We start from the raw sequence: 16,082 nt of genomic DNA, 5'->3' as shown, positions 1-16,082 counted from the left end.
GCTTCTCCAGTGTCATCCCAGTCTTGATTGCCAGAAAATGAGCTGTTTTGGTCAGTCTGTCTACGATCACCCAGACTGAATCATGACCTCTAAGGGTACGAGGTAGTCCTGATACGAAATCCATAGTGACATGCTCCCATTTTCACTCTGGAATCGGCAGAGGCTGTAGCATACCTGCTGGTCTCTGATGCTCAATCTTAACTTGCTGACAAGTTAAGCATTGAGATACATGCTGGGCAATCTCCCTCTTCATGTTATTCCACCAAAACACCGCTTTCAGATCCTTGTACATCTTGGTACTGCCTGGGTGCACTGTATATCCCGTACTGTGAGCTTCATCCATGATTTCCTTCTTCAGACCAGGATTATCTGGAACACAGATTCTGTTAATAAACCTCAAAGAGCCATCTTCATGTATACGGAAGTCTGACTGTGTACCAGACTCGATATCCCTCCTGATCTTCTGGAGTCGAGGGTCATCAACTTGCGCTGCCTTAATTCTATCAATAAGTGTAGGCTGGACTCGCAAGTTTGCCAATTTCATAGTAGCCTCATGTAGATACACCTCTATCTCTGTTCTCCTCAGATCTTCCAGAATATCCTTCTGAGTAGTAATCAAGGCTGCAATATTTCCTGAAGATTTCCGGCTCAGTGCATCTGCTACTACATTTGCCTTTCCAGGGTGATAGTGGATAGTCAGATCATAATCTTTTAACAACTCCAGCCACCTCCTCTGTCTCATGTTCAGCTCTTTTTGAGTAAAGAGATATTTCAGGCTTTTATGATCAGTATATACCTGACATGTCTCTCCATACAAATAGTGCCTCCATAATTTCAGAGCAAATACAACTGCTGCAAGCTCGAGATCATGTGTGGGATAGTTTTCTTCATAAGGCTTGAGCTGTCTAGAGGCGTAGGCAATAACTTTTCCATTCTGCATCAGCACACAGCCCAAACCCTTCTTGGAGGCATCACTGTAAATAGTATAATCAACACCCGTGACTGGCAGAGTCAAAATAGGTGCTGACACTAGCCGGCGCTTCAATTCCTCGAAGCTCTTCTCACACTGATCCGACCACTCGAATTTCACTCCTTTGCGAGTGAGTCGAGTCAAGGGCCCAGCAATACTAGAGAAGCCTTCTACAAATCTTCTGTAATAGCCGGCTAATCCAAGGAAACTGCGGATCTCTGATACATTTGTCGGTCTGCTCCAGTCAACTACAGCTTCGATCTTCTTCGGGTCAACCATAATTCCTTCTTTAGATACCACATGTCCCAAGAACATCACCTGATCCAGCCAGAACTGACATTTCTTCAGTTTCCCATACAATTGATTCTGTCTCAAAATTTTCAAAACAATTTTCAAGTGTTGCTCATGCTCAGTATGACTCTTGGAATAGATTAAGATGTCATCAATAAACACAATTACAAATTTGTCCAAGAAAGGTTTAAATACCCTGTTCATCAGATCCATAAATGCAGCTGGAGCATTTGTCAACCCGAAAGGCATCACCAGATACTCATAATGGCCATATCTGGTGCGGAAGGCAGTCTTGGCTATATCAGACTCCTTTATCCTCAACTGATGATATCCAGATCGCAGATCAATCTTTGAAAATACCTGGGCACCCTGAAGCTGATCAAACAAGTCATCAATCCGGGGTAGGAGGTACCTGTTCTTGATAGTCACTTTGTTAATTTCCCGAAAATCAATGCATAGCCTCATACTGCCGTCCTTCTTCCTCACAAATAACACTGGTGCACCCCAAGGAGAGACACTGGGTCGAATGAAACCCAGATCCAATAGCTCCTGCAACTGTTCCTTCAGTTCTTTTAGTTCAGCCGGGGCCATTCTGTAAGGAGGTCTAGATATGGGTGCCGTGCCAGGGTTTAGATCAATGGCAAATTCCACCTCTCTAACTGGTGGTAAACTAGGAAGCTCATCAGGAAAAACATCAGGGTATTCCCTGACCACGGGTATGTCTTCAATTTTCTGTTCCGACTGCTCAGAATCCATGACGGCTGCCATATACACAGAGCACCCCTTCCTGAGAGACCGAATACCCTGTAAGGCTGCCACTATCTGAGGGGAGACACACCCTCCATCACCCACAAAATAAAACTCTTCAATGTCAGGGATTCGGAAAGTCACCCGCTTCGAGAAGCAGTCAATGGTAGCGTGATATATAGCTAACCAATCCATACCCAGAATTAAATCAAATTCATGTAAGTCCATGACAATAAGGTCAGCTTTCAAGTCTCTACCCTCTACAATTACTGGGCAAGACTTGCATATCAGTGAGGTGATCATCTTACCCCCAGCTGGGGTACTCACACATAATTCCCTCTCCAAGGGTGAGCAAAATATATCATGCTTATACACATATGTAGATGAAATAAAAGAGTGTGTGGCCCCTGAGTCGAATAGTGCATATGCATAAGTAGAATGTACTAATAAGGTACCTGTCACTGCCGTGTTGGATGCCTGAGCATCCTGCTGTGTCAGTGCATATACCCGTCCCTGGGTGCGAGATCCTCCTCCCCTTTGCTGCCTGGGGACAGCTGACTGGGTAGCCTGTACTGGAGTGAAGGAAGTCTGTCGTTGAGGAGCTATAGAAGTCGGTGGCCTCTGCGCGGATCTAGTACGAGGACAACTGGAAATCCTGTGACCCGGCTGACCACACCCGAAACAAACTCCAGAAAAAGTCTGAGTCTGAGGGCACTCAGCTATCCGGTGGCCCTGCTGACCACACCTGAAACATGCCCCAATACCAGGCCGTGTCTGAAGACACTCAACAGCTCTATGTCCAGTCTGGCCACACTTGAAGCACATTCCTGATATCCCCCTGCGATCCGGTGCAGTCCTCCCATATGGAACTCGCTGCCCTGCTCCTGGACGGAACTGCATAGGTCGGCGCAGATGCCGCTCACCGTCAGAATCAAAGTCCCTGGTCCTCTTTGACTTCCCTTTCTGAGCATCCTGTGTCTCCTTCCAGATGATCTCCATATTTTTAGCTCTGTCAACTAGGTCATCATAATCAGTCGAGTGAACAGCAGCTAAACCCTGACGCAGGCGAGGCCTCAGTCCTTCCTCAAATCTACTCATCCTAGATTTAGGGTCTTGGACAAGAGATGGTGCAAAACGTGACAGTCGATCGAACTCAGCCTCATAATCCTCCACAGTCATACTCCCCTGAGAGAGACTCAGAAACTCCCTCTCCAACTCCCTGATACGACTGGAAGGGAAATACTTGGAGTAGAAGGCCATGCGGAATCCCGGCCAGGTCACATATCCTGCATCCTGCATCATAGCCCTCTCCACAGACTCCCACCAATGATGAGCCCGGTCCTGAAGCATATAGGTGGCAAATCTGATCTTCTCCTCCTCAGTACAACCCATGGCCCTGAAAGCCTTCTCCATCTCATCTATCCACCATTCGGCCTCTTGGGGATCGGTAGTTCCCTTGAAGGCCGGAGGAGCCAACTTCCGGAATTCTGCAATGCTCCTCCCCTGATCCGACGAGCTAGCAGAGGGATGCTGTGGATGTGGGTCCCTCTGCTGTCTGACCAGCTCAATCACCTCCCTGACTAGTTCCAATACTGGGGTCGATCCTCCCGCCTGATCCTGTTCTGGTCGGTCTAAAACTGTCGGAGCAATCTCCTCTTCCTGAACTCGCTCAGCTGGGCGAGGAGTCGCCGGATCATCTCCCATCGTCTCAATCAGACGACGAGGTGGTATACGAGTACGGCGGGGCGGCATCCTGATACAGACATAATACCACAAGTTAGGGTTAAGTCAAAAAAATCTTCCTATGAGTTTACTACCCCACTCTCATTTCCTCACATGTGTCCCTATGCTCCTAGGGTTTTCATTAGTTATTGTTTTTTTTTTTTTTTTTTTTTTTTTGTTCTGATGTCCCTAGTGATCGTTAACCTAAGCTCTGATACCAATAAATCTGTCACGCCCCGAACCCGGGGCCCGGGGCGCGAGCAGACGCCGCGCACCTGCAGGGCGGACCCCGCAGGCGCGCAAGGCAAATAAATCAGATTAACCATCAATAGCTAAACAAAGATAAATTCCAGTTTCCATATCAAATGTCCATAAATATATACACATGTCAAAAGGAAAGTCAATGTCTACTAGCTAAATACATCATGATCACTCCGTCCCATAATCCCTATAATCACATGTCATCACCTGAAAAAAAAATGTAAATAATAGGAGTGAGCTAACAGCTCAGTAGGCGACATCATGCAATAAAGTCATCATATAACATGTCATAATGCATATAAAAGCAGCTAAACTCATAAATCCAAAAATCCACACAATAATCTGTAAACCCGATCCGAGACTCAAAATATCTCAACCGCATGACTACGGCCACATCACCCAGTGGCATGGTTACACCGAAGTGCCAATACAACTCTCCGAAGAGCCGCTCCACTGAGCCAACGCACCACTGTGCCGCACCCCCTGGTGCCAATCTCACGCTCCGCAGAGCCAACGCACCACTGTGCCGCACCCCCTGGTGCCAATCTCACGCTCCACTGAGCCGCTCCGCAGAGCAAAACGCACCCCTGTGCCGCCACTATTCTATCACCGGTGGTCACGGTGTCGGAACCAGTTCCTCAGTACAAGTCGACAGGGCCAACGTATCATCCCATTGGCGGGGTCTAGACTATAGTCACGCGGTCTTTAAAAATCAATAAATAAATTTTCCACATCGTGAATTTCCAAATCAAAGCCATGAACATGCTCCCAATAATAAGTCACATAACAGTTTATAAAAAAAATAAATATTTAATTCTAATTCTAACACATAATGCCAAGAATAAATCATAACATCAAGATATGCAAGATACATGTTATAATTCGATTTAAAAGCAATAAGTCACCTACTTGGGTTCGCTTAAAAGATCCCTGCCACAGATATCACGAACCCCTGATTAAACATAAATATTAATTATTTAATTAATTAAGAAACATAATTTAAACTAATTTCAACCCCTTAAACTCCTAAGTTCATAAATCCAAGAATGGGCCTCCAAGATCAAACATATACCCTAAAATCAGAATCCTTTAGACCCAAGTCAATTGTGGCCCAAAACGATTAGGCCCAATTGAACCAAACCAGGTATCAGGTCCAAATCAGATTTCGGGCCCAAACCAACCCAGCCCACAGATCCAATCAGGCCCAACTCAGCCCAAGAACAGTTCCCTAGCCCAAACCAGATCTGATCAGACCAGATCAGATCAAATCTTAATGAACCAGATTATCCTCACATCAGGCTAACCCAAATTCCTGACTCAGATTTAGACCCTAATCAAAACCCATTCACTCAAACCCAGATCAAACCCAATTCACGGAGTAGGTGGAACCGGTTCACAGTTTAAACCCGGTTCAAGGTCTGGTTCACAAGTGAGGCACGGATCTCAAAGCAAGGAAAAACCCAGGCCGAATAAAGAAGAAGAAGAAGAAGAAGAAGAAAGAGAAGAAGAAGAAGGAAGAAGAAGAAGAAGAAGAAGAGGACAGGAAGAAGGGAGGGGGGGGGGTGGCTGGTGGTTTCGGTCGGCCCTCGGCGGCCGACCGTGGCCCTCGGCGGCGGCGCTCGGCCAGCCGCCGTCGGTCACCCCACGGTCACAGGCGACGGAAGGGAAGAAGAAGAGAAGAAGGAGAGAGAGAGAGGAAGAAAAGGAAGGAAGAGAGGGAGCTCGGGGCTGGGAAGCCCGGCCCTCCGTTCGCCCATCTCCGGCCGAACCCGTTTCGGCCGGATTGACCCCGGCCGGCCACCGTCGGCCGACCGGATTTCACAAAAAAAAACTTCCCCGAAACAGAGGAAGGAAAACCCACTAACAACCCTCATTTCTTCCCCTTTAAATCCGATCTTTCTCACCTCCGGTCGTCGACGTGAGGCTTCCCGACGGCGATAGCGGCTCCGGCGGTGACGGGGCTCCGGTGACGGCAGCGGCAGCTGCTCTCAAGGAAGGGGAAGAAGATGAAGGAAGGAAAAAAAAACCCAATTTTTTTTTTTTTGAGGGGTGGGCTCTCAGGGAAGAGAGAAAGAGAGGGAGAGAGAGAGATAGAGAGGGAGAGGGAAGAGAGGGAAAAGGGGGGGGGGGGGGGGAGAGGTGCGAAGATCCCGCTGGCCGTTCGGCCGGCGTGGTCTTCGTGGGGCGACATGAAGAGCGAACTGAAGTCGGCATCCATTGCCGACTTCAGTTCTTTGGGCCCAATAACAGGCCCAAAATTCAGATCTTTACAAACACTGTACCGGGTACTGCTGGAGCAGGATGAGAACCCCAGATATTCCGAGCTATCAAAGTCCCTTCTGTTGATGTAATATGACTGATTTCCGCCACCCGTGTCCGGGCGCTCTCCACCACGAGCCTCGGTGACATGCAATACTCACCGAACGTTTAAGCATTTCTTGCTAACCAGATCTGGTAAACTATGCAAGCCGCTCCAATGCCTCTACTCACAATGGTGGCGTACCCGGCCATCTTCCAATGAAAAAACTGAAAAAACATTCCAAACTGCCTTACGTCACCTGATCCTTCTCAGCTCCTAGCCCTGTGGTTCAGACTCTGTAGTTTGTCGGAGCGGACCTCCCAAACCTGCGATGCTTGTCTTGAATTTTTTCATTTTTTTTTTTTTTTTGCTTTGCTTGCTGTCCATTCTTCCAACAGGATGAAGCATTTCTGGATAAGTCTAGTTGGCGAGTCTGCTTCTCGCACGAAACTGCATTTGTTTCGCTCCTTCCACAGGTTTCAGCATGCTGTGGATGATATCATGCAATCCCATTCCCATCGAGGGTTATTTGAGAGCTGGTTTCGCCACTGGGACCACTGGTCTTCAACAGTTTGTGGAAGGGGAGGAAGAGACAGTCGGCTTGAGACTTCAGACCAAAACATCTGCGAGCAAACACAACTCAGAAAGAGATTATTCGAGCATTCATTTTCCTCACCGCAGAGGATGCATGTCGGCTAGAATTTGTTTCTTCTGAAGATTGTATGTTGTTCAGATCTTGTTCAGGATCAAGAGCTAGTTGAAAATTTTCACCTTTTCAGGTATGGGGAGTTTCCAGATGATTTTTGCATGGAAGGAAAAGGACTCCTCCATGCTGAAGAATCTATAACTTCCCGTCGATGTGAATGCATAGTGTTTATCCCATTTCCACAAGGCTTTGTCTTCTTCAGTAGAAGTGTCACGTCCTGTAGGAATCGTGTGAGTTGCCTTATTTCTTCTTCGCCTCTGTGACTCATGCTAGCTCTGAAATGGCGTCTGGTGTGTCTCCATCTTCCACGAAGTCTGCCGCTGAAATATTTGTATCAGAACTTAGAACGTAGAGACCCGGAAAGAAGAGTTTAAGAGACTTCTCCTCTATCCACTGATCATGCCGAAAAGCCACCCGCCTTGCATTGCCTACCCCGTATCTTGGAGGTTGGCCGAACCTTTACAACGCTTTCCCACACTTGGGAAGCAACTCTGAGATTCAAGGGGACCTTTGCTCTTGTAATGCAATCCGTAGATGAGTTTCCTCCAAGGTTTATTTCGCTTGTTGAAGAACCTCCACCATTGTTTCATTAATAGGCATTTGTTAAACAAATTTAGGTCAATCACTCCTTGGCCACCGAAATCTTTTGGCCTACGAACCTATTTTCAGTTGATTAAACACTGGCCGCCACGGCAATTCTTGTCGCCTCTCCAGAAAAAGTTTCTCCTCTTTCTATTAATCTTCCTTATTACATCATCAGGAATTTGCATGGTGGACATCCAGTGGGTAGTGATGGAAGTAAGCACGGTGTTGATCAGCGCCACCCGTCCTCCGATTGAGAGGACGTTGCCTTTCCATGCATCCAATTTCTTATCAATTTTTTCAACCAGAAAGTTCCAACCTCATCCTTTTGGCTTGCCAGTGTGAAGAGGATATCCTAGATCTTGAATCCGGTAGCTTAGAATGGTCACAACCTAGCTTTTTGGCGAAGCTCTTGCACCATTCCTCTGCGGTGCTGATACCAAGCAGTGTGCTTTTTTTTTTCCAACTTGATTTTAAGACTTGTGAGAAGTTCCAATGAGTAGAGAATAAATTTAAGCTTGTTAACGCAATCCCTTTAAGCGTTGCAGTACAAGATAACTGTATCATCCGCGCATTGGATGCAGTTGATAACTCATATTTTCTTCATTGCTCTGATCCTAGCAATATGTTTGTTGTGTGATGCCAACTTCAACATCTCTTTAGGCTATCAGTCGCAAGAATGAAGAGCATGGGGGACAATGGATCTCCTTGTTTAAGATCCTTCCTTGCTTGCAGCCATTTCGTGGGTTCGCCATTGATAGTTAATGCAAGCTTACTCGTTTGAAGGATATTTGAGATCCAGTTGCACCATCGTTTCCGGAAGCCTCGTGCCATGAGTAGCTCTGTTAAGAAGCTCCATTTTATATTGTCGAATGCTTTTTTGAAGTCCAACTCAAAGAGTACTAATGCTAAATGTGTAGTCCAACTCATACATAGATACATACACTCTCACACGTAGATATTTATGCATACGTACATGGATACACAAAATTCATATTATAATGCAAAATCATACATTCATATTGATATACAAAAGCATTTATTAGGCGCGCACACATATATAATATACTTATATTTTTGTGGATTTACAAATATTCAAATACAACATGTCCATACAAATAATTATCTTAGAGCAAAACACAAGGAGCTAACGATGCATGGCGGAGGAGAGAGGTGAGGCCGTGCGAAGGCGGAGGGGCGAGGCAGTGGAAGAGAGAGAGGTGGGCGAGCTAGATTGCGGGCCCTCTCCTATTAGTCCTATATATGGATGCCAATGGTTTTATGGGTTCATACGAGCTGGAAGTATGTTTGGAAATTAAAGAAATTAAAAATGGCTTACCTTATTCTTGAGGATAGGAGGAGGATGATTGCTACGTTGAGCTCGTTGTAGCAATCGTTCTAGATCTATCTCCTACGAGTTGGCCCAATCAGTCTCACCTCAACTTTATAATATTTAACATATGGATGCTAGTGAATGTATTTACTATAGAGCCATGTAATCATGCCACTTTAACACAGAAAAAAAATTGCTCGAAAAAGGGAAGCTTGCTAAATTTGTTTGTGCATATGACATGTTAGCCCAACTTTTTATTGGAAAGCCGTTGGGTTTTTTTTTTTTTTTTTTTTTTTTGCTATAACAGATGATTCATACACTTCTAGTATGATCACATCCAAAAAAAGTCAAAAGATAATAAATCTCGGAGTGCTCTAGACAACTCCCTCTCAACGACCGATAGGGCCCTCCGGAATAGTCAGCCACATATGAGGCTATCCAATCCGCAGCTCCATTGGCCTGTCTATACACATGCTTGGTCTGAAAAGCGATATCTCCACCTACCATGCCCTGAATATCTCGGAATAAAGGGTAGCACTCACCCGTGCCAGCGGTGTCCCCCTAATCTAGCTGATCGCCGTACCCGAGTCAAAAGCTGTTGGTTTTGAGCAGAGCGAGTCGGAGGATATTAAAATGGCATTAATTAAATGCTATCCTCTTTCACATTGAACTTAATTATGGAGCTTTGTAGGAGTTAGTAACCATAAGTATATTCTGTCATCGATTAAGAGTTGAACCACTTTACAAACAACAATGAAATATGATGGAGGATAATGGTTAGGAGCAACTCATCGCAGCAACATGAATGTGAGAACTCGGAGAACACTTGCACTCCATAGCATTATCCACAAATCCAAATTTACACTTCAAGAACCACACGTCAGTGATATTTGGTGTACAAAAACAGGTATATGATCACAATCTTTAAGATTTTCCTAGATTATTTCTATGATGCAATTCAGGCACACAAGTATTTAAGATTATTTCTATATAGAATCATTAGAGTCGTTGAATCATCCTCCTACCAACTGTTGATGGATTAATATATTATAGAGACAGAGAACGTCCCTTTCTTGTGTTTGCTACTCCCAGCCATCATTTCCATCCATCAGTCACCAACTTTGTGAAAATTTGGGCACCAAATCACCGGGTATCATATAATCTTAAACGTTGTTTACACTTTTTTTTGTGTGGATGAAATCTTTACACATATAGTCTTTTACATTAATTGTTCGCACTGATCAGTGACATAGGAAACTTCATTTGGTATCCAAGACATGAGGCAGAGGATTAGGTACGTAGTGGAGTTTCCCTTTGCACTTACCTGACAACCAAGCCCAAACCCCCTTCTAATCAAACTATCTCCACAAAAAAAAACTTAGTGTAGGCTTTACCCAAGACCTTAAATCATCAATATTAATTAGCGTGTGCGATGTGTGTTAATGTGCGTTGCAACTCTATCAATGGGGTAGTGATTTTGGTCTTAGCAGTCAATCCCTTGTAGGAAAAGGCATCAAGTACTCCACCTACTCACTAAGAAAATGGGACATGGTTCTTTGGAACGTTAGGGTATGATTATTGATTAGTGACTCCTGAGAGGTTTACTCTTAACAAAGAGACTGTGACATAGGTGTATAAAGCTTTCCCTCATGTTGCTTGACCGGGATTGTGAGTGATGTCATTGTTAAGATGTTGGTTTAAATATTTCCTATCATTGCTATTAATTCGTTCTATGACATGACAGCCAAGGTCAAGTATTCTAACCGCCTGACGCGCATGTTTCTTTCCTACTTCTTTTTCTTTATCATAGTTGTTAAAGTTATGATCTAGAAGGATGGGTTAATTACAAGCCTCCTACTACTACTTGAGAGGGAAATAATCATAGCTTGCAGACATATCTTTCTCTAAAAATTGGAGAAGGTACAAGTTTGGTACCTCCTGTTGGTCCTGGATGAATGCTGTATGTGGACCGTAATTGGTTGGAAAGAAATGAGAGTCTATCTTCTGGGGTACTTCGATCTTCCCTCGAACTGGATTTCTCGGCTCAAGGTTGATAGATGGACCTTATTCCGTCTTAGTAATACTGTCCTTCTTTGTTTCTTCCTTCTCCCTCGTTCTCACCCTCTGTTTCTTCTTTTATAAAACTCCTTTAGTGTACCCCTCTTCATTTTCTTAATGAAATTGTGACAGTTTGCCATGTTACATCAAGAATTAAAAAGAAAATTTCTAGAAAAATGTTTGCCAAAATTTTCATGTTGGCTGAATTATTGGTTCGTTCAGGAATATATATATATATATATAGATATTGGACAAGTTAGTGTGAATATATCAGTTAAGATTATTAATATTAGTTTTATCATCTCAAAAATTAAATCAAGGTTGAAGAAGATGGTCTTTGTTTTATTATATCATCTGGTACTTCAATATTTTAGCCGTTAAATAACAGCCAATTAAGCATGCCCTTGGAATACCTCCATCTTTCGCCTTTGCCAGGGTAAACTGATATTTCAGTTCATCACTGAGATGGCCAATATATCAGGCTTTCAGAATCACTCTCTTTGCCCACCTTCTTCAAAATTATTTTTCTAATTAAACAGATATATTTCAAACTAAGATATTTCCATTTCTCTTTCTCTTCCAAGGGACTTCCAACAATTGCAAAAGTGGTGGGATCAAGCATTAATGTTCTGGTATGCAATTCATTGACAAATATCTTTGCTTGATTATTTGAATATTCATATCACGACATCAAGATAAAGGCTTCATTGTGGCTAAACTGGAGAGGGGGAAACAATGGTTGCAGAAGGAGGGGGGGGTTCTTAAATGCAAAATCCTTAAATAAATCCTACTTGCCCTATGATTAAGATGATCACGGGAAATAACCTTCTTTTTTAACAGTAGATTCCCAAACGAATTCTACTTAATGGTTAAATAACTTGGCCAGGATCATTTAGCTATTATTCTATGTTTTTCTTATACGAATGATAATTCATTACATATATATATATAATGCAGACTACCATCTGTATGTAAACATGCATTAAAAATTATTAGCGTTGCTATCGTTATTACGTAACAAAGACTATGATCATTATGCATTATCAAAGAAAGGCGCAGATAGAGGATCTCAAATGGATAAAGCTGGACTAATATCTAGAATTGAAAAGAAAGATAATGAAAAAAACCCATAGAACAAAAGGAAGAAAGAATAGAGAATAGAAGCACAAAAAGCCAATCCAAGTATCTATATAAGAACCATTTTTGTGTGCGCACATATATGTCTACGAGTGTCTGTATAAGAGATGCACTGCACTAATATCAACGAGCAGTGCATGCAAATACTATTAACACTGATCTCAAACTCCCCAAGAAATGACAAAAAAGAAATGGATATATAGAGGCTATAATTATATGGAAGTATCGAAGGGGGGAAATTCAAGCAAACTCGGTCGTAAATGGATCATCAAGCAAGAGCTCAGGCCAGAAGGAAGGAGTCCCACACCCACCACAGCTAGAGGTACTACAAGCATCCCCTGGATTGCCGGCCGACACATCGGTGAGCGGAGGAAGGGACGAGGGTGAAATCAGTGTCATTCTTGGGGTGCTATTCTGATCTCCCTGGCTTAATACACTAAAGTCGGACCCTTGGTTGGTCTCGTTGCTCATAGGTTGGTCAGAAAAAGAGCAAGGGATCTGGAAATCTGGAAGTTGGCTAATTTGGTTCTGGCCAGTGATACTCTCAATAAGACTTGTGGAAGGGACTGAAGGGAAGGAAGGCATCTGTGGAGGGTTCAAAAGGCTCATAGGATCCATGTCAGTGGTGGTGATAGTTCCGAGGCTATCGGTGTTGGAGTTATTGGCCATGGTGGCATCCGACTGGAGGACGTACTCAAGGTACTGAAGCTTTGCAGCCTGGACGGCCTCGGCCTGGAAGCGTGCAGCATGGTCATCCCAGGGGCGGCCATCGATGAGCTCACGGAGGTTGGCGAGGGCAATAAGCTGGGGGAGGGTAGCAAAGAAGTCAGTCCTCGGACGGTGGGTCATGGGATCAAACCCCATCTGGATCAGCTTCTTCTTGAGGTGGGTGTTCCAGAAGTTCTTGATCTCGTTGTCAGTCCGGCCAGGGAGGTGCGTCGCAATGGCCGACCACCTATATCAATCAAATTGTTAGCTTTCATTTAGATCAAACATGGCTCACTGGAGGTTATATAGTTAATTAGCATATATAGAGTCTCTTGTATGGAGTGTGGAACAGTACTTGTTGCCCAGGATAGAGTGGAGATTGAGGATGGTTTGCTCTTCTTCCTGGGAGAATTTGCCTCTCTTGATGTCTGGCCTCAAGTAGTTCGTCCATCTTAGCCTGCAGCTCTTGCCACATCTATTGAGTCCTATAAGAGGGAAGAGCACCTAGCTTTAGATAGTGCAAAGGAGAAAGAGATATGAACCCACACACACATACACACACACAGAGAGAGAGAGAGAGAGAGAGAGAGAGAGAGAGAGAGAGAGAGAGACCAGCAAGCTTAGGGAGGGCTCTCCAGCTGCCATGGCCATGCTCCTGAATGTACTGGACCAGTTTCTGGTCTTCTTCAGGGGTCCAGGGGCCCTTCTTGAGGCCATTCTCATCACAGCAGGGAGATCTTCCCATGGGTATTCAGCGAGTGGGAGGGGTGGGGTTGGGGTAGGGATGGAGTAACAGCTAGCCTTCTCCACCTTGCCACCCACCAGAACTATGCTTTCTCATTTATACACTTCTTGGGCTTTATTTCCCATGTTCATCAGAGCTTATGGAAGAAGACTAATTAGTCCTCTTATTATATTAATTAATGTTTTATATATGTTCTAAGCTCTAACCCGAACATGGCATGTGCGCTGCACGTGACCGTCTAAGGGGAGCTGCGATTCTGCTACCTAATGATTCAAGAAAGAAGTATTTGATATTCTGATACGTCGCTAGTATCGTGCATGTGTACGTATGGGACATTTGATGCTGCATATTTTTCTAAGATATCTTGTGCATAATTCTAGCGTCTAAGATTTTCTTTTTAAGGATTACATTCCTAAATGTTAATCCCTTTTTGAGCATATTTACACATAAATTAAAAAACAATTAAAAAAACAAATCTCTGAAAACAGAAGGATGGAAGGAAGGGGGGTTAGACCAAGGTACGTACACCAGGACTCAAATTCAACAAAATTGAGTTAAATTAAACAGTATAAGATGTTTGATAATGGGTCACTTGAGCGATGTACCTGGCTTATCTATTGATTTGATGATGAGCTGAACCCGTTTCGCATTCTTAGAGCAAGTTCCACAAACTAGCATATCAGCCATAAGAAATGAACACAAAGTTTACAATAGAAAATATGTGTAACTTGGGAAATAGGGAATTAATCAAAAGAAATCTTCAAAAACTAAAATCAAAATTAGCATTAAAAAAATCTCCCCAAGCTCCCAATTGTAAAACATGAGTCGCATGGATCATTTACGATCTAGTTCTAGTTGCCCATGTGCATCAATTACAAGTCAATACGAACCATGCTGGCAATCAAGCATTGAATTGGTGGAACTTTGGCTTCAATGACTCTTTACCTCTCCTACAATTGGAGTAATTATTGGTTGGACCAATCGAACAACGAATCAACATGCACAAAGGTGGACACAAAAGAAATAGAAGAGAAAAGAAAGTAATGAAGTCTTAGTTGCATGTGCTGGTTCATAATTGGACTGGTCTATCAGCTCAGTTATGGTCCTGGACAACTAAAGCTAGTGTTTGGTTGCCCAACTAGGATAACTTTAATGTCCGTGAAACATAAATCACTCAGAATTGCAAAAAAAAACAATCATGCTTTCATGCATTACAATTAGCTTGGTTCGTGTCTCTTTTTCTATAAACAAAATGATAGGTTTGTTACCCTTAATTTGTAGCCAAAAGATTGTAAGAGAACATGAAATGCAACCTCATCAAAGGCGCTAGAATAGTTAGCAGAAAGGACGTTGGGAATTTCGGATGAAAAGCATGGCCCATTGCAGTGTTCTATCATGAACAGTGTAAGTCGTCACCAGCTCCATTAATGAAATAGAGAGAGAGAGAGAGAGAGAGAGAGAGAGAGAGAGAGAGCGTCAGTGGGAGAAGCCCCCCTGACGGGGGACGTGAGGTCAGAAAACCTCCCCACGCACGCAACATAAGAAAAGCAGATGACTCTCGTCACCACCCCAACCTTCCCCCCATTAATACACAAAACCTTCTCTATCAAGTTTCAAAGCCTCTTGACGTTCACACGTTAGTCTTATCCTTTGCATGCATACATAAGATCCTCACGTAGACACGCCTTCCTTTTCTCAACCCTAGGGCTGCCTAAGCTTTTTGATGAAGTCCACTCTTCAAATCAAAGGCGGCACGGTCCTTCAACTATAATCCAACGGCTGTCAACTCTTTTATTATTATTGATGTCAACAACTGGCAGGCTTAATCAAACCTTAGTCACTAGACAAAACCGATCCAATGACTCAGACGAAGAAAGAGATCGAGAAGAGTGCAAATGCGTTGATAGAAAACAACCACCCAATCTAAAGCTTTGAATCGAGACTATTGAATGAAATATTTTCTTTACTGAAGATTCTGAACTACTCCCCATATACTCAGGGAAATGTTCCTAGACGAGGCATCATAGGAGAGACAGTAGACCATTTGCAGGTCCACCATTCACGCTTATGTCAAAGTAGATCTCCAGCAGGCATCTTACTACAACATTTTTTACTCATCATATGTATAGATCTGAGTATATTATATATGGTCAGGCAGTGATTGACCTTGGAGGGACGTGGACGACAAAAGTGGATCCAAAGTTAAGATGTCCGTATCATGTAATGTAGCTACTTTATACACTCAGAAACAGAATACATGGATAAACTTAGATCCACTATTAAGAGCTCATTTGTAGGCTCGCGATGACAAATAAATACATCAAGAATTAATAATATCAGGTAATGTTCTTTCTTGCTAGGTATTATAATGATGAGGATAAACAGATCGATCCTGTGGCAATAAGCCTCGTGCTAATACTAGCTGCGCTCGATATTATCATCTCAGGCGCCACAGCCGTGTAGAGTATAGAAGGATTGGCTGAATAATCTCTTTGACCATAGGATAATATGTGTGTATAGAGC

The 16,082-nt window shown here is 43.5% G+C and overlaps 1 protein-coding gene across 1 annotated transcript; it reads right to left on the bottom strand.

Moving 5' to 3' along the window:
- Positions 1-12,127: 12,127 nt before the first annotated feature.
- LOC103707933 (transcription factor MYB93-like) lies at positions 12,128-13,640 on the bottom strand. Its single transcript, XM_039134252.2, has 3 exons — positions 13,427-13,640; positions 13,170-13,299; positions 12,128-13,061 (listed from the first exon to the last, which is right to left on the bottom strand). Exons 1-3 carry the CDS (start codon positions 13,557-13,559, stop codon positions 12,347-12,349), a joined length of 978 nt encoding a protein of 325 aa, XP_038990180.2. The 5' UTR covers positions 13,560-13,640; the 3' UTR covers positions 12,128-12,346.
- Between the last annotated feature and the right edge of the window lie 2,442 nt (positions 13,641-16,082).

The sequence above is a fragment of the Phoenix dactylifera genome, chromosome 15 (assembly GCF_051530095.1).
Source record: "Phoenix dactylifera cultivar Ajwa chromosome 15, Ajwa_hap1_PhDact_Kaust_v1.1, whole genome shotgun sequence".
NCBI classification, from domain to species: Eukaryota; Viridiplantae; Streptophyta; class Magnoliopsida; order Arecales; family Arecaceae; genus Phoenix; species Phoenix dactylifera.
The sequence above is the reverse complement of the archived record's forward strand: the minus strand, read 5'-3'. Positions and strand labels throughout refer to the sequence as shown.